The sequence below is a fragment of the Clytia hemisphaerica genome, unplaced genomic scaffold (assembly GCF_902728285.1).
Source record: "Clytia hemisphaerica strain Z4C2 unplaced genomic scaffold, Clytia hemisphaerica genome assembly, whole genome shotgun sequence".
NCBI lineage: Eukaryota > Metazoa > Cnidaria > Hydrozoa > Leptothecata > Clytiidae > Clytia > Clytia hemisphaerica.
The window spans coordinates 2,199,218-2,217,614 of record NW_027103414.1 but is presented as its reverse complement, the minus strand read 5'-3'; the positions used below and the strand labels follow the sequence as shown (position 1 = coordinate 2,217,614).

Below are 18,397 nucleotides of genomic sequence, written 5' to 3'. Positions count from 1 at the left end.
TGACGAAAATTTTTGGGACAGGGTTTTTCTGTTTGACAATGAGTGAGTGGTAGAATAGCATTAGACTTGAGTCGTTTATTAAGTGTGTCGTACAGTGATATATGTGTTTGAATGCGATAACTACTATGGGAAAATATGTAAATTGAACTAATGCCTTTCAGTTGTCACTACTACTTTTTCTTTTTGAATATTTTTTGGAATTGATGGACCCGCAGTTCTTTAGAAAATCTAGATATTTTTTCCCTACTGACCCCAATTCACGATTTTTTTGGAAAAGTGACAAGATATAGGGAACAAAGTACACTTTGGCGTTAGGGCTAGAAAATATTTTGTCCACATTCTTTCATAATAGTGATGTTCATGGAAAAACCTTTTTTTAGTATCAGTAGTTGTTTTTCTGTGGTTTCAAAATTGTTTTCATTTTGCATGAGTGTTTTTTCTTTTGTAGTAGGATGTACGCCAAATTGTGTTGCAATTCCTACTGATAAAGGGACTCCTTAAAAAAACAAATGTCAGCTCTTTGGAAAGTTGAAAGAAATTAATGCTCGAGTTTTACAGCGTTCAATTTTCTTTCGGACAACTGATCATTTTTGCGAATTCTTCCAGACCCGTGAACCTTATTGGAACTGCTGTTTCTCTTTTTGGAGATATTTCTATCCTTTCAAAAGAAATTAATGCTCGAGTTTTACAGCGTCCTTATTTTGGTCTCGAATTTCCTAAATTTGACTATATTAACCTTATTTTAGGGATAGCTAAAATCTCTCAGTTTAATAAAACTTTTGCAAAATTTTAAAAACTCCCCCGTTTATACCATTCTTCCCTTCCCTGTTTATTTAGACATTTATGAGTAAACAATTCAATATGAATCCCTACTAATGCCAAAAGTTGAATAGAATAACATACCCGTCATCGCGTAAACCTTGGCAAAAATGTCAAGGATCTATTCTGTTTTCTAATAGCTAAATAAGTTGGCCAAGAGTTAAAAATCAGGAGTCCTGCTTTGAATCTGCGATCCTTCCAATGTTCCAGTCAGTTTATATATAGCCTAGCCGGCTAGCCGTTGACACCGTGAAAACAATTGAAAGACTGGGCTGTTCACATAAAATTTATATAAAATCACAGTACACCTTTTCGACCGTAGCCGCCAATTGTTGCGCGGGCATTTTTTTGTCCGTTTTACCACCCTAAGACCGTCCCAGTTTTTTTTTGCACCTAAAAACAATAGAAAAAGTCCAATGAGTTTAGGTGGTAAATTAAATAATAAAGTGGCACGCACCTGACCGCGTGACTACGGTCGAAAAGGCATATTAATCATAAAAAGGTATCATGAAAGGTCAAATTTTAAATGAAAAATACACTAAGATTTTATTATGATCTTCATCGACCGACCCATATTTTGCTAACGATCTGTCCGTAGAACAATAAATTAAATTGGTCTTGCCTTAGGTATCAAAGTATTTTAATAAACATACGGGATGAAATTTTGGCGAATTTGGCGAATTACTTCAAAACTACTTTGATATATTTGATATCCCAACAAATTTTGATGAACTCTTCCCAAATTGGAAGTCATAGTTAGATAGTTATAGTTTAAGGTTTTTGGTCTGTTAGAATCATTCTGAACTTCTTTTTACTCAACTGTCTAGTTTTAAAGTCGAAAAATTCGGCTAGCAAAGTTTGGCTTCTAGTGAAAGCGCAATATAATCTCAATGCTAGAGCTGTGTAAGAACCCAGTTTTAGAGATTTTAGATATGATTTCTTGATTTCGAATTATACAAATTTGAGCAAAAAAAATCACAAGTTTTGACTGATAAGCTTGTTGAAGGATATATACCAATAAGTAGTAAGTTTGCGACCGCAGTCGAGGGCGACCCGAAGGCTCCCTTTTCGTATAGCTGTCTACCCGAAGATAGGGGAGGGCGCCACTCCTTTCCCTGGATTGCTCCACTTACCCTTGATCCGTCCCTTTAGTTACTGAGCATCAATCAGAGAGGCATCAAGTACCATTTTGGGAATCTTTGGTATGACACTGCTGGGGATCGAACCCACAACCTTGCGCACCGTAGCTGGATGCTCTACCTTCATACCAAATAAGGAAAAGCCTTATCGCCATGACGTAGTAAAACTTCTTTCAACAGGGGCAAAAATGATTCCTTACTGGTTGTTACACATACTGTTGATTGATTTTTTCCATAATTAATGATTATGTAATTAAAAGGCCAATTTTCCTCACTAACAAAAAAATAGGATAATCAGCACTTAATATATACTTTTCCGCGACCTAAACTAGTAATTAGTAAGGTCTAAAGAAGGTCTTGCTAATCATTAACCCCTGTCGAGACGATTGATTTCAGCTTTTGGCGCCATGAATCACGGTCCCGCTTGACATGGTCTCGTGGTTACGGCTAATGAGTAAACCATACAATGTAAAGAATACAGCTCAAATTCTCCTTACATTTTTCTAATAGTAAGGACAGTTGTGACAACATGTCATCTCTGATAAAGAATTGCCGATTTCTTTACCATAAATTTGATTGAAACTTGAGAACCCTTATTCAGATGGGTATATAAACACAGGTTTTTTAGATCTTTACGTTCATTGAATGGTGGGAATAAAAAACGGTGGGTAAACTAACAAATTGAAACGATTTAGATTTTGGAAATCTTGCTCTAATACTTAGAGAGGCCTCTTGGTTTGAGTGATTTCGTTATTGGGGGTATTTTCATTAGCTTGGTGATACGGCTTGCAATATACTTTGGCGTGATTGCGTGAACAGCAGTCTTAGCACTATGCATGACTTCTCTTTTATGAGCCACCCCCGCCCAAAGGTTTTTGTGATTGCGTGATTGGCGTTTTTTCAAGTTCCTGATTCCGTGATTTAAGATTTTAAAGTGCGTGATTGTGCGATGGGAGGAACCAACGTGATCAACGTGATCGTGATAGAAAGAAATTTTAGTTTGTGCAGTACTATGTATGACCTTGCCTGATGGGACGAAAGGGAGGGCTATTTTAGGCTAGCTCAAACATATCTCCAACATATAGTAAGATATCTTTATCGTTAGAAATTTTGTTAAAAAAAACTTAAAGGTGGATAAAAGGTGGAGAGTCATTTCATCGTTGAACTTCCTAAAACTTACATTGATGTATCTTCTCCGTTGGTACTTATTGCATTTATTTAGATAACTTTTATATTGTGGTTTTTATAGTACACAAACTTGAAAAATCAAGATCAACAATATTATTGACTATTACTCCATTTTTTTGGGATTGAAGGGGTCGAACAGAGCAGTTATGCTATGTGAAGGGAATTTGAGAGATATGATTCTGTTTATGTTGCTTTTGGCTGACCTTCATTTCGCTGGTACGTTTGCTGTCAACAACGGTATGACCAAAGGTATTCAAAAGGTATGCTACGAGTAATTATTTTTTTAGGTATTGGTCAACTTTTAGCTCTTATTATTCAAAAATCACGAAGTTAGCCTGTTCTGATATTCAAAATAATGTCATGTCATAGTTTTTTGAGCAATTAGAAAATGTTTTTCAGATTTAATTTTTTTCTTCATTTTCCGAATTTTCCGGAATACTATAGCAAAAATGGGTGATAAGATATCGGGAGAAGACATTTTTTAGGCCATTTTTTCCAATCTTCTTACTGATTGGTCATTATTTCTACTTTTTCAGAAACCTGGTTTTGCTTTTGCCCATTCAACAATTAGAACAACTCTTAGTAAGTACCTTTCAATTTCCTTGTCTTTGGCTTAATAAGTAATCATAGATTATCACAGCTTAGACATTTCGTAACTGTCTTGAAAAAATATTAACTCAAACAAGTCTTCTGGTCTCTTCGGTTAAACAATGCCTTTTAAACCAATTCCCTAAACATCCGAGCAAATTTGTATTCCCTGGTGCGTGTTCGAGTTGTAGAGACCTCATATATCACGATTATCGAAACGTTCGTTCGTTCGTTCGTTCGTTTTTTGTTTTTTCCTTCTCTATTCTCTCGTATTTCTTTCGTTGTTAGATTCGTTGACGAATTAGTGACTAACTACTTGCAATATTATGGAATTATCAAAATTCGCACAAATAGAGCTTTTATAAGTATCATTTTTCTCATTTTTAGAATTGAAGGAATGTCCGTTCAACAAAACAATCATGTACAGCAACAAAAACAAAAGCTTACCTGTCACCAGGACATGTTCTGATAGGGATAATAATCCGTACATGGAGCTGTTTTGGGATAAACCAGATGGAGTCTCAGGTAATGTATTTTCCCTAACTTCGTTTTCAACAAAGCTTTCATTAAATATGAATTGCCATCTAACTAAACGTGTAACTGAAATACTGGCTGACCTCGACTAACATAAAAAGTCTTCTTTCAGTGATAGTCAAGAGTAGAAAGAAAATTATCATTACATACATTTTTAATACAAATTTTCTACTTAAAGTCTGTCTCAACATAGTCAACAGTGGAGACATATATATAATAAGCAGATATTCAATAGGTAAAAGTTGGTTATTGAGATTTATTAACCCGAGGTGATGTAATATTCAACGAGGCGAAGCTGAGTTGAATATTCATCACCGAGGGTTGATAAATCCAATAACCAACGTAAACCTATTGAATATATGTTTAATTATATGCCAAAATTTCAAAAATTCACGAAATTCACAATTGAACTCTTTTATTGTCTCTCTTTAATAGCAACAAAATAAAAGTGACAAAAAATCAAGTTTCGAAAAAAAGTTAAAAAAAAAAATTCTACTGTGGTATAATACCGTGGTATATCAGGAATTATTCAATGGCTGTTTTTGCCTACGGGTATATAATAATTCGAATTATACAGCAGTCTTGACGCTCGTTTAAAATATATTCCGGAGTGGAATATTATCAAATAAAGAAAGAATTTAAAAAACACTGAAAGTAAATATTGAAAGCGAAGAATAAAAAAATCAACTTCTTCAATAACTGTAGTGTTACCGGGTGGCCCAAAAAAAACTTAACATGATTTCGAAAGTGATTTATTTGACGTATGTTAGCCGTAAGAGTGCGAAACTTTCAGGATGTCTTTACAATGTATTATTATCATTTTCAAGAGTGATTCCTTGAACTGTCTAAAATCGAATGTCTTTAATTACAGCTTTGGAAACTATCTACTACATTGTACGCTTAAATATACCTCCATCCAATTTTTGTTTTGGATTTAATGTATCCATGGCAACTAAGCTAAAATTCACTGCACAAGATGGCTTCATTGAAAATAAATCTTATTGGGTCAGCGTAAGTTAAATGCTTGATTTAAGCGTTCGTTTTTTAATTTGTTTGATATGTTCTCTGGTTATGTCGGTAATGGACTAACATCCATAGCCTTATAGTACCTCATACTCCAAAGTTATCAAAAGTAAAGAGCTGTTTCAGGTTATGAAGGAAAATTGAATGTAGACTAATTCAAATTGACCAAGTGGAGTGGTTTAGAGAGCATCCTCTCCTAAAGTACCACACCTAGCTACCACACCACAGAGTCAGGCATATCTTCCCACACTCTTGTATCAAAGCATGATACCTAATTCCCCTTACATGGTATGAGTTGACGCGGGTAAAGGTATATTCGGGACAAGCTGGAGTTTTTACAAGCTCTTATTTGATTTGGTTAGTCGTTAAGATGTAATAAAAGAATCTTATTACTTTTTCTAAAGAACGCGTCATCTCTATCACTTTAAATGACCAATTAGTGAAGTATCTTGTAAAAATTCCAAGGCATCTCCTATATTCACTTGTCAAGTGGATCACAGCACATAGTGGCATTCGAATCCCGACCTCCTGCACGGAAGTGAAGACTGATAACCACTGCATTACTGCCCCTAACTGAAGTAAAGTGGTTTAGGTATTTGAAACTAACTGTGCACACCGTTTTTAATCTCATCTCTTCATGTTTTATTCTATAATATTTCTTCGTATTTCTGAATTACAGATTGACGCATTCACTAAGAACAGGAAATCTCAAATCCTTTCAAAAATCATAATATTGGGAAGTTGTCCTTGTAAGTAAGCAATATGTTTTATCCGACAACTTTAATTGAGAACATCTGTTTAAGTTCTGTATATTTAGAGTGAGATACACTTTCATTTTGATATCTTATTTAGTACTCTCTTGGGAAATAAAACCCGAACGCGCTCCAAAGGTTTATAGTGCATGTGTATTGTTTTGATATCTGGTAAATCCAAATTTTGCTTATACAAGCACAATGATGAGAATTTCAGATTCAATCTTATTCCGTGGACCTTGCATTACGTTGTTTCAACCTTCATCTAACGGTATATGGACATTATATAGACGTTGAAATAAGGTTGTGTGCTGGCCGGGAAAAGGCATGTGCATGGTAAGTAATAAAGTGAGTTATCCCCGACTTCAGTTTCCCAGTTATCTTCCTCTTCAAGCCTACACTCTACAAATAACCCTCAAATGTTCATCATAGGGATAGGCGAATGGGCCAATTGGGGAACATGGTCATCATGCCCGACTGGAATCTGTCCTTCCGGCAATCGACAGCCTCCTAAGACGACCAGGACCAGATATTGTATGTTGAAAAATAATAATGAAACATATTTGGAAAGTCGTGATTGCAAAGGTTATCGTACGGACAGTAAAAATTGTGGTTTGATGAAATGTACTACTGATGTTTCATCAAAAGGTAAGTATTTGTTACTCTTAGGGGCTTCAGGGACCTAATAAACGCCCCCTCCCTGTTTGTTACTTTTTTCTTTTTTCCAACCCCCTGGACCAACATTGGGACCCCTCTCCTAATTTGACACCTAAGAACTTTGTACCGCATATAATTAAAAATCCACGCTACTAAAGAATCTGAAACTTACCCCAGTCTTCCGTCTCAAACGAATTTACGTCTCAGCGAGGTACAAAAAGAGGCTTTTTAGTCTCCAGATTCAACAAAATTCTGCAAAATGTGAAAGATCTTGCGCCTAATTTGCTGCTTACAGTTCATTTCCATCTCAGACAAATAAAGCTTTATTTTGACCATTGCTAAAGTATTTAAAGTAAAAACTCAGAAAAATCTGCCATCTTAAACTTTATTTGTTAGTCCAGTAGAATTTCATCAAAATAGGGTCTAGCTAGAAAAAAAAATTATTTAATGTTTCTATATATCGTTGGAAAGATAATTTTACCCAACATTCGAAAGCTGATAAAATTATCTTTCCAACGGTATATAGAAACCTTTTATAAAATTTTTGGTCAAAAAGTCAAAAAGGTTGACTCAAAATTCTACTGGACTATATATGATTTTATGTTGCCATTGAACAATAAGATGTACCAAAAAACTATAGAGTCGTCGTATCCCTAGGATTCGATTCATTCGGTCATTCGAATTGCGACATAAAACTTTCGTTTGCCTAAAAAAGGTTCACGGTTTCTCTCTAGTCTTTAGTTATATATTATTGCTTCTAAATTACTCTGTACTAGATGGGCAAAGGAGCAAGGAAATTTGTAATTACAAACTACAAATGTATTTCATTTTCAAAATTGAACTTTTTTACAAAGTATAACTCATTATTTTTTATATTTATAGATCAAGTAATCAATGGTCGCACCGTTACCATCACTACACAAATTGGAATAGCGTTCGGTGTTTTAACCCTTTCCATTATTTTGATTGTTGTATTTTACCGGACCATCAAGAATCGTCAAGAATTTAAGTTGGTGACTGAGCCAAATCGTGTTACAGGTGAATGATTTAATTGTTTAATATCAAGATGGCCTTTCTGCAATATTGTGCGTACACAGCCCCTATTGAGGATATCCATTTTTTGAGCTCCACAGCTTTGTCTGACTTAAAAATAAAGACCTCCCAGGATATCCTGGATGTCCAAGTAGATGGAAGGGTTAAGGATATCCATGAATTTCGTACCCCCTGGATGCTCGATTTTGTCAACAGCGACACGGACTATTTCTGCCCAATGCGTGATACATTTTATTTGTTTGTGCTCTTCATTTTGTGCAATGAGGGTAGTATTTCGTTAAATTCAGATTCTTAAAACCTTTTGTACGACGGCCCCTAAGGCTCACCACGCACTTCCAGTTCTTATAAAATTTGTGAACTAGAACTGTCTAGGGTCATGGCCCAGAAGGCTCACGAGACACTGCGCACTTCCGAGTTTTTTTGCGATGACACTGCGCACTTCTAAAAATATTTTAGAGACGTAAAAGTCTCCTTCGAAAGATAGCCGTTCTGGTCAGCAAAATAGATACCGAGTTGTAATAAATGAGTTGATGATAATGGCGAAATAATTTGTGGTTAAAGTTGATATTTGATCACTTTTTGCTTTCCCGATTTAAGCCCGAAAATTCCCCGATTTTTGCCACTGGGGGGGGGGGATTTTGCGGACCAGCAATTAACTTGGAAATTTTAACCTGTAACATTTGCTATGAACAACTCATTTTGCGTAACTCGACATTCAATTTAAAGACCAAACAAATTTTTATTGCGCGGGCCGCTCGCTTGGAAATTTCCCGCCGTGACAAAAAGTCAGAAGTGCGCAGTGTCACTTGAGCCTTCTGGGCCATTGACTTTTGTTTCCAATGCTCGATTTTTTTCTTCGAGATAGATTGAACGAAAAGAAAACAAGAAAACAAATTTGATCACGGATCACAAAATACAGCATCGAATCCAATGCTCTTAATTTTACTGTCCAAAATTTTTTCAATAGAACATTCAACTGTATATATCTCACATTTGACAATTGATGAAACCCAAGAACGTTCTTTATTGAATCTTGTACACTTTATATCAACTTATGGCATCAGACCTAAGCTAGATATTTTATGTCAAGTTGAAATCAATGATGCTGGTGGACTTCATAATTGGATACCTGATGTCCTGACGAAAATCGATACCGTCATTCTACTCATCACCAAAAAATATATCGAGGTAAGAGGTTCTTTTTTTCTTTCCTAGGTGGCACAAAGACAAAACAGCTAGACAAGAAAACTAGTCTGTTAATTGATAATGTTAGTAATTGGGAGTCAAAAAAAGGAGCTACGTAGGAAATCTAGGAAAAGTTGTCGAATGGGTGCGGATTTTTGAAAAAATCTTCACTTAAGGGAGTGTCTTGGTTTTCACGTTTTTTATAAGAACATCCTAAATTTTTGAAGCCTTCAGATGTTCTTAAATTTTTGAGTTTAAAGCCTAAAAATGTCCTTAAAATGTTCTTATTTTCACCATTTTGTTGGTATTTTTGTTCAATTTCCTCAGAAAATGGGTGTTTTAGAGTTTGCGACGCTTTAAAATGTTCTTAACATGTTCTTGATATATTTTTTCATCGAAACCTTATGTTCTTATATAGTTCGTTTTTTTTACAAAAACGTGTACTCTTATCAACAACCTTCGATCAACGTTTTAACAGTTAAATTGTGTTTTTCTTCATTTTCAGGCATTGACATCTATCAAAGAAAACGATTTGAAGTTAAATGAGCAGGTTTGTAAAATACACACTGAATTTAATCTAATCAAGAAAAGACTGTATCAATCCAAACAACAGAACCCGAAACTTGTAATTCTATTGGACGATAAAATAAAGACTGAAATGTTACCAAAAGATCTTTCTGGTCGAACATTTTGTTTTCTTCCAAAGAGATATGATCAAAAAGACGACGAACGTTGTAATAAATTACTTGGACATTTATTAAATGTCGAACCGATTCAAATTCAGTGACGCTTTTGTTTGGATTTGATTGATTACGCCAATCTCGTGCCCAGATCACTTTCTGATTTTACTGATTGACGTTTCAACGTGAGTGCTATCAGAATAATCACAAAAATACGAACTAAGGGACTGGGTTCTGGTTTGGTTTACAGCTTTTCGAAGTTCATTGATGGCGCTGTGATAATATTTTCCGCTAATGACCTAAATGATAGCGGGTTTATGTATTGATCATATTAAGAAAGATTACGTAATTCAAAACTAAAATGTCAGATTTCATTTGTTCTTCTTTTTTGAAGACATTCCACGACAGGTTTTTTATCACGTTTTTTTAATCCCAACTCAGAGAGGGAGAACTCTCAGCAGCCTAGGCCAGGGTATTCTCTGGCATCCATCAGTCTAGTAAAGCCTATACGGTGACGAGATTGAGCGCAGGAGTAACTGTATCAACTGTAACTGTGTCAACTTAGAATTTATCTTTCTTTCTGAAATTTAACCGGTGGAAATGAACTATAAGAATGTTCAGATCATATTACTATTTGAAGGTTCGAAGATAGAGAGCACATATCCTCATATTAAACTTGAGCATCATTACACGCATCTGGTTTGTTATTCACTTCTTTTGAAACTTGTGTGTTGTGTGATATCAGTGAAATCAAGGAATTATAAGAGACACTGGATAAATGACTCATATATAAAACGGTGGAGAGCGACCATTGTATTTCCTTTGTTTCAGAAAACAATTGATGTTCTAGCTTTGTCCGCAAAGAACAACTGTCATATGGCGGCTCGAAGGTAACTGATTTTTAAAAATGTTTATTAATATCATTTAAAAAAAGTTCCCTTGCGTTTTCTTTTCGTACCTTTGCAGGGAAAAAGCTTTGAAAGTAAGGCTAGAATACCAAGCCGGATACATTTGTGAAATCTAATGTGAGAAAAACATCATAGTAACACGAAATTTTCAATTTGGAATATCTTTCCAAAAATGTTACCACAAGAGCTAAAAGTAACAATATCATTAGACTTGAGTGTCTTGGTGTCACTTTGGTATGAAAATCTTTTGGAGGCACGTGGTGGCAAGGTGTTTTTTTGTGGTTGAAGTTTGAAAATTTCCGGTGTCAACATTCAATTTCTTATACACAACACATCTTTTGCATCTTTCTCACAACTTGAAACGTCATAACGCTTTATGATTAGCAATTAAGTAGAAGAGTCTGACTCTCACAGGAAAGTTTTAAGTCCCTTTTGGGAATTGGATGAGTGATTTTTGATAAGAAATGCAATAAAAAAGCTTCGAAAAATCATTTGATGAGGGAAGGAGAGTGAACAATAATATCATTACTGCGGACATAGCTAGAACATGAGAAATCAGCAAAAATCTGGTACTTGTATACCCAGCGTATAATAAATCCTTGGTGAAATGAATGGTCTCCTTGAAAAAAAATAATACTTTCTTTGATAACTGGCGCAAATGTGTTAGTAATTTTAACAAACCATTTACTCTCGGGTACCTAATAGCCGGGGGGGGGTTGGAATAAGCAGGGGGGTTGGAAAAAATCTCAAAATTTAATAAGCGGGGGGGTTGGAATAAAAATGTCCTGGGTGGAAAATGTTTGAAAAGGAGGCTAATACAGCTGAATTAAGACAAAAAAGGGAACTTTCGAAAAAAATTTCCCAAAAATTAATAAGTGGGGGGGTTGGAATAAGAATGTCCTGGGTGGAAAATTTTCGAAAAATTAATTAGCGGGGGGGGGACGGCTATTAGGTACCCGAGAGTAGGGTGGTTTTTCACTGAGACTGTCTGGCGAAAATCGATTAGCTGAAACAAAGAAAATTGATAGGAAAGCATTACTGACTCCCAAAACAGTTATCAGAGCGTTTACAACCCTTTGAATTTGAAGAAAATTTTATTAAAAATCATCAACTTGCATATCAAGGGATTTAGAATTACAGCCTTCTAATGAACATTTTATGTGACAAAATTCCTCGTCTTTTGTATCAAATCAATACAGATGAAAGTTTGCTCTTCAACTCTATCGGGAAAGAAAACACTTTTCCAATACGACCAATTTTTTACAAAAGAATTCCACTGCACATTCTGCTACTTTTATGGCAACCAATTTATTTATGCTGCCTTTTTCGCTTGATTGGTCATTAAGCCAAGAGTGTTCTACCCCTCTCTTGGAGAACAAAAGGTTTAATGACCAATTTTCGACGTTAAATCTGGAATGCTGATATGAAGCGATCAAAATCTGATGTTAAGCAAGAATCTTCATTGTATATTTTTTACAACCCTTAGAAATTTCGAATAATTGAGGGTGATTTAGCCTTTAATTAGCCCCAAATGACAATAGAAATCGCTTCGAATAACTGAAAGTTTGAACAACTGAAGTTCGAATAACCGAGAGTGTTTTTACCTGAGTTCGGTAAGCTCCAAGGGAACACCATCTCATTTCAAATAACCGAGAGTCTGCTGTAGTTATTTTCATTCTCCTTGAACGCGCACTGAACTGAATATAATCGTAAAAAGTGTGAAATCGTACAGTAAAATTACTGCTTTTTGTCTCCGTTTCAGACTACATACTTTTAGACATCTATGCGGCTCTTGTTCCTGCTCGGGCGCAGGGTGATAGGTGAAAATTACGATAGTGGGTGTTACATATGACGTGCCATTTGTTTCAAAATTATTTATTGCAGTTAAAACGGAATGGCCATTTTCGCTTGTTAAAAGTCGTATTTTTCGCTTGTTAAAAGTCATATTTTTCGCTTGTTAAAAATCGTATTTTTCGCTTGTTAAAAATCGTATTTTTAGCTTGTTAAAAAATCTCATTTTTCGCTTGTTAAAAATCCTATTTTTCGCTTGTTAAAAATTTCATTTTTCGCTTGTGTTTTCGCTCGTGTTTTTCGGTTTTTAAAAACGGTATTTTCGCTTGTTAAAAATTTCATTTTTCGCTTGTTAAAAGTCATATTTTTCGCTTGTTAAAAATGGTATTTTCGCTTGTTAAAAATTTCATTTTTCGCTTGTTAAATAAGTCGTGTTTTTCGGTTGTTAAAAATGGTATTTTCGCTTGTTAAAAGTCATATTTTTCGGTTGTTAAAAATGGTATTTTCGCTTGTTAAAAATCTCATTTTTCGCTTGTTAAAAGTCATATTTTTCGGTTGTTAAAAAAGTCGTGTTTTTAACTTATAAAAAAAAAACACGGTTTTCGCTTATTCTCTTTTTTCATAAGAAAAAACTGTAAGAACAATGAGGTTCAAAATGGCCAAATAATAACAACAATTCAAGAACAGGCTTGAGGCTAAGATATCTGATATTTTGTTGACCGTTAATGGGCAAAATAGGGTAAAATAAGGCACAAAAAGGGTCGAGGCAAAAAACGATCTAAAATGCATCAAAAAATAAGAACATTGGGCTATTCCATTTAATATCCATACAGGGGGGGGGGGGTGTTCGAACCTTTTCAGGTCAAAAAATACCCCTCTGGAAAAATGGGAAAATTTTCCCAAACCCCCAGGAAAAAAACAAAGATTTTCTGTAAACCCTGTGGATAATATAGGTAGCCATTGCTTTGACCCCTGACCCCTTGGAAAAATGCCGATTTTCACCTTAAACCCCTTGGAAATTCTTCTCCAAAATACCCCCTGGAAAGTTTCGTCCACCCCTGTATGGTTAATTTATGCTCAAAGTGCCAAAAAATAAGCTAGACTCGAGTCTACTTTCGATTGAACTTTGCCTTTGGAAAGTTAAGTTTTGATTTGAGAATAATCAGTATTCAAAAGAAATTCTAGATATAAGAACAACTTGAGAACATTTAAGCCTGAACATTTCAAAAGATCAAGCACAATTGAGACTCATCCAAAATTTACTGGCTCACAAAATAACAAACGTGTAGACTAGATACAGATATTAAATGCATGTGAAATTTTGCTTTCACTTATTTCTCTTTCTAAAAGACTAGATCTGTCATTCGAAAATGAAACAGAGGTATGATAACAATATATACAGTACACTTTTAACATTAATAAAAATATATGAAGTGTCTCCCTCAAAGGACTTTACATTATTTTAGCTGGTTTACCCAAAAAAATGGAAAAAGGGAAAATTCTTGGAAAATACTCTGACCACTATAGATATTTTTTCAAAGAGGCCACCCTATTGAATATTATGTAGTCCAGCATATTGTAATAATTATGCATGGTTTTATCATTGTTTTTCTGCTGGACTACATAAGGCCTCTTTGAAAAAATATCTATACTTGAGTGCCTGTGTAATCATAATCTAGTCTCGAATCTTGAGTGCAAATGTCAGATCTTATAAAAAGCGATGAAAATGCTGCTTTACATTTTACTCAGAAGTCGAAACAAAAATTGTTACAAAAAGGGTTCTCCTAGAAAGGAAGATATTCCAGACTATAAAAATATCAACACTATGGTTTTACAAATAAAAATATAAATAGTAAATCACTCGAGACCTAAAAAAGTCGAAATAAAAGAAAACGTTTGCAGAATTTTTGAAGGAGACACTGTCCACGTTTATGGCTGCGTTTAGACCAACTGGCATTGGTAATTTGGCATTTGCTCACTAGGGAATACCTTTAATCACAATTTTCATGTGCTTTCTATTGTCTTTATTCCGCAGAGATAGATAGAATAGGAAATCTCCTTTGTGTAATATTACAGAAGAAAGGAAAGGATTCCCTGATACCTTGTTTTGACGCACGATCGAAGTAACTCGATTTGCCATAGGCCAAGGGTGGTTTTTCACTACGCTAGATAGATAAGTGGTTCACATCAACGGTCCTTTTCAGAAATTTCTAAGGGTTGTAAAAAATATACAATGAAGATTCTTGCTTAACATCAGATTTTGATCGCTTTATACAGAGGAATGTAAAGAGATGGAAAAACAGCTCCTTGAAAACAATGGAAAAACGGCTCGTCATATACCAGGTCTCTTGCCCTTAAGGGAGTTTATGTCGAGTAAATAGGTTTCTTTTGTTGTCGCTATAAAAAATCCGCATAATTAGCGTGTGATGACAAAATTCTTTTGTTTCAAGCCTGATTATGCGCAAACTTTTAGAGCTTATATTTTGGGTACACCTCTCCTATACGAAAAGGTACCTATATCTTCTTGCTCAGAATTTCCTAGCGATTCTACAGATATAACCGCATCATGACCGCACCATAATATGGAAAGCTAGAGCTCGAGAAAATTATAACTTCGTCTTGATTTTACTCGACTTCTGACAGTTTTACAAGAACCAATTTAATATCATTGCGTTAAGAATTTCTTTTGCTATATATTGGTAAAAATATTGCTCCTTATTCTTAAAAATTGAACTAGTAATCGGCAAAAACGGAAAAACAAATTTTCATTTTTATCGTCAAACCATGTAGAAACCGTCCGATTTGTATGGCGAGCCGTCTTTTCTGGACTTTCATTTAATGACCTAATCAACGTTTTTACAATAGAATTTTCAATAGAAGTGATCGTTGAACTTTGAGTAATCAGAAAAGCTGTTTTTCCATCTCTTTACATTCCTCTGCTTTATATTAACATTCCAGATTTAACGTCGAAAATTGGTCATTAAACATTTTGTTCTCCAAGGGAGGGCTAGAGCTCTCTTGGCTTAATGACCAATTAAGCGAAAAAGACAGCATAAATAAATTGGTTGCCATAAAAGTAGCAGAATGCGCAGTGGGATTCTTTTGTAAAAAATTGCTCATATGGGAAAAGTGTTTTCTTTCCCGATAGAGTTGAAGAGCAAACTTTCATATGTATTGATTTGATACAAAAGACGAGGAATCTTGTCACAGAAAATGTTCATTAGAAGGCTGTAATTTTAAATCCCTTGATATGCGAGTTGATGATTTTTAATAAAGTTTTCTTCAAATTCAAAGGGTTGTAAACGCTTTGACAACTGTTTTGGGAGTAAGTAATGCTTTCCTATCAATTTTCTTTGTTTCAGCTTATCGATTTTCGCCAGACAGTCTCAGTGAAAAACCACCCCAAGGCTACGGCAAAACTTGCAGTTTCAAATGCCAACGAAATGCCAACACGCTGGCATCATCAGGCATTTGACAAACAGAACAATAGTATAGGTAGAACAATTGAAAACAAAAGAAAATCGAAAGCAATATGCCAGGATGTCTAAACGCACCCACTGTAAAAATCAGGATTGCAGATAGATCTTCACATTTGCGCGTGACGATAATTGATGACTCTTAACATCAATCAAAACAAAAGAAAAGAACAAAATGCTAGAAAAATTTTCCCAGTTTCCCAGTAAGTAAAACGAACGTCAAGAGATGGGAACCTTTCGACAAGGTATCCCAGAGAATTATAATGGAATAGAAAAACAGCTTTTCTGATTACTTAAAGCTCAACGATCACTTTTTTTGAAAACTCTATTGTAAAAACGTTGAGTAGGTCCTTAAACGAAAGTCCAGAAAAGACAGCTCACCATATAAATCGGACGGTTTCTACATGCTTTGACGATAAAAATAAAATTTTTTCCCCTTTTTTGCCGATTACTAGTTCAATTCTTAAGAATAAGGAACAATTTGTTAATCAATTAATGCAATGATATTAAATTGATTCTGTTAAAACTGTCAGAAATTGAGTAAAATCAAGATGGAATTATAATTACCTTGAGTTCTAGCTTTCCATAAAATGATGCGGTTGTGATGCGGTTATATCAGTAGAATCACTAGGAAATTCTGAGCAAGAAAATATAGGTACCTTTTTGTAGGAGTGAGGTGTGCCTAAAATATGAGCCCCTAAAGTTTACACTTAATTTAGGCCTGAAACAAAAGAATTTTGTCACATCACGATAGTTATGCAGGTTTTTTAAAGCGAAAACAAAAGAAGCCTATTAACTCAAAACAAACTCCCTTAAGGGCTAGAAACCTGGTATACAGAGAGCCGTTTTTCCATTGTTTTCACGAAGCTGTTTTTCCATCTCTTAACATTCCTCTGGGTATCCCAAGAATGTTTTAGTGTCACTCATCATAATATAGGCGATGAGAATAATGGTTTTCCATCAGGAATGTTTAAAACGACCGCTAGAGGGGTTTGTATATCGTTCATCCGTCATCGCTCCGATGTCTGCTCTTTTAAAAGGTTGATCAATATTATTGTAATGTTCTAAGAAGGCTTTTATGCCATTATTGAAATCATCAGTCGTGAATTTTTCTAATTCAAGCATTGAGCAACTCAAAGATAACCGCTTCTCTTGGTGTGATTGGATTTTGTCGATGAGATCTTCACATAGAGCGGCGTTGTGTTGGTCAATTATTCTTGGTGATAGGTTTTTGAAGCAGTTCAAGAAAAGCGTATCCACGTCATGCGGGTACTTTTTTGACTCGTTGAGTTTCTCTTCTTTGTAATTTCTGCAAGTTCATCAGGAAGAAAGCTTTTAAAGAAAAGCCAGTTTTTGATGCGCCTATTGAGACCAGCATTGACTTCTAGAAAGGCTTCTTTCAAAGGCTTTTCCTTATCGTATCCAGCAAAAACAAACACAGGATTGGAATTTCCGTTTGGGCAGGAGGTCGTATGTTCCATTATGGTCTCGATAGCCTCTTTTCCATAATCCACACGGTCCGTTTGCGATGAAAGGCGATAGATACCTGAAAGAAACAAGCGATACTTTTCTGGACCTACCTGATTATGAAACATGTAACATATAACAAAACAATGAAAATTTAAAGTAATAATGAATTCTTAATTTAACATGAACGATTTCAATTCTCAGTATTGAGAATCACTATTCAGAAACTTTTTCAGTAAGGAAGGAATAATTATGAAGAATGTGAATATGATTTTCAAAAATCCGAAAAAATGATGTATTTCCGACATATTTCTAGCTGCACAGGGCAAAAATTATTTTTTTGAAACGGTTTTGGAACCTTTTGGTAACATTAAAACGCCTCTATGTGCAAAAAATCGCAAAAAACTAATGATAAAATCTTCAGAAAATCTAAAAGAAACCACTATTTTCGGGACATTTCTGGTTCTACCTGCCGGAAAATTTTTTGCTTCGAAGATCGGACTCCCGTCACAGTTTGGTCATTACCATTTTGCATCTTCGTGCAAAAAATCAAAAAATTCCTATGAGCCAATCCTGAGAAAAACTGATAACGAACGAACGAAAGAACGAACAACGGTTAAATTATATTATAGGACACTACCTTAAGGTAGGCCCAAAAAGAGTACTTGGAATCATTTCATGTAAGTACAGCTGACGCTCTCTAATTCGATTTCCAAGGGAAATTGGATTTTTATCGAATACGAATGCGTATCAAACTGTCGGAAGTCTCCTTAATTCGATAACCACGAGGTAAATATCGATTTATAAAGCTAGAGAAGAAAAATATAGACGAGACTCGAATGGTTTGAACACGAATCGGGACAAATATCTTTGCCAGGACAAATTCTTTTGAAGAAATCTTCGATATTTGTTGTTTCTTTCGTTTTGAGGAACCGAATTTCAAAATTCTAATTCGAACGTCAAAGTGTGAAAGTTCTAAGTTTGAACTCCGTCCTAAAGGCCTAAATCGAATTAGAGAGCGAAAACAATCAAGACAGGTCAAGGGACTTCAAATTTCCATCGAAAAAGGGAGCTTATCAAGTAATAAAACATCGAATAGTAGAGCATGGATTATGATAGTTTCTTAAGGAAATTTGA

At 35.0% G+C, this 18,397-nt stretch overlaps 1 protein-coding gene across 1 annotated transcript; it reads left to right on the top strand.

Annotated features, from left to right (window-relative positions):
- The first annotated feature begins 2,603 nt into the window (after positions 1–2,603).
- On the top strand, positions 2,604–9,971 carry LOC136797588 (uncharacterized). Its single transcript, XM_067054178.1, has 9 exons — positions 2,604–3,406; positions 3,683–3,728; positions 4,122–4,259; positions 5,140–5,279; positions 5,971–6,040; positions 6,476–6,691; positions 7,583–7,738; positions 8,721–8,941; positions 9,444–9,971. The coding sequence occupies exons 1-9, from the start codon at positions 3,293–3,295 to the stop codon at positions 9,723–9,725; spliced, it is 1,383 nt and encodes a 460-aa protein (XP_066910279.1). The 5' UTR covers positions 2,604–3,292; the 3' UTR covers positions 9,726–9,971.
- Positions 9,972–18,397: the final 8,426 nt, after the last annotated feature.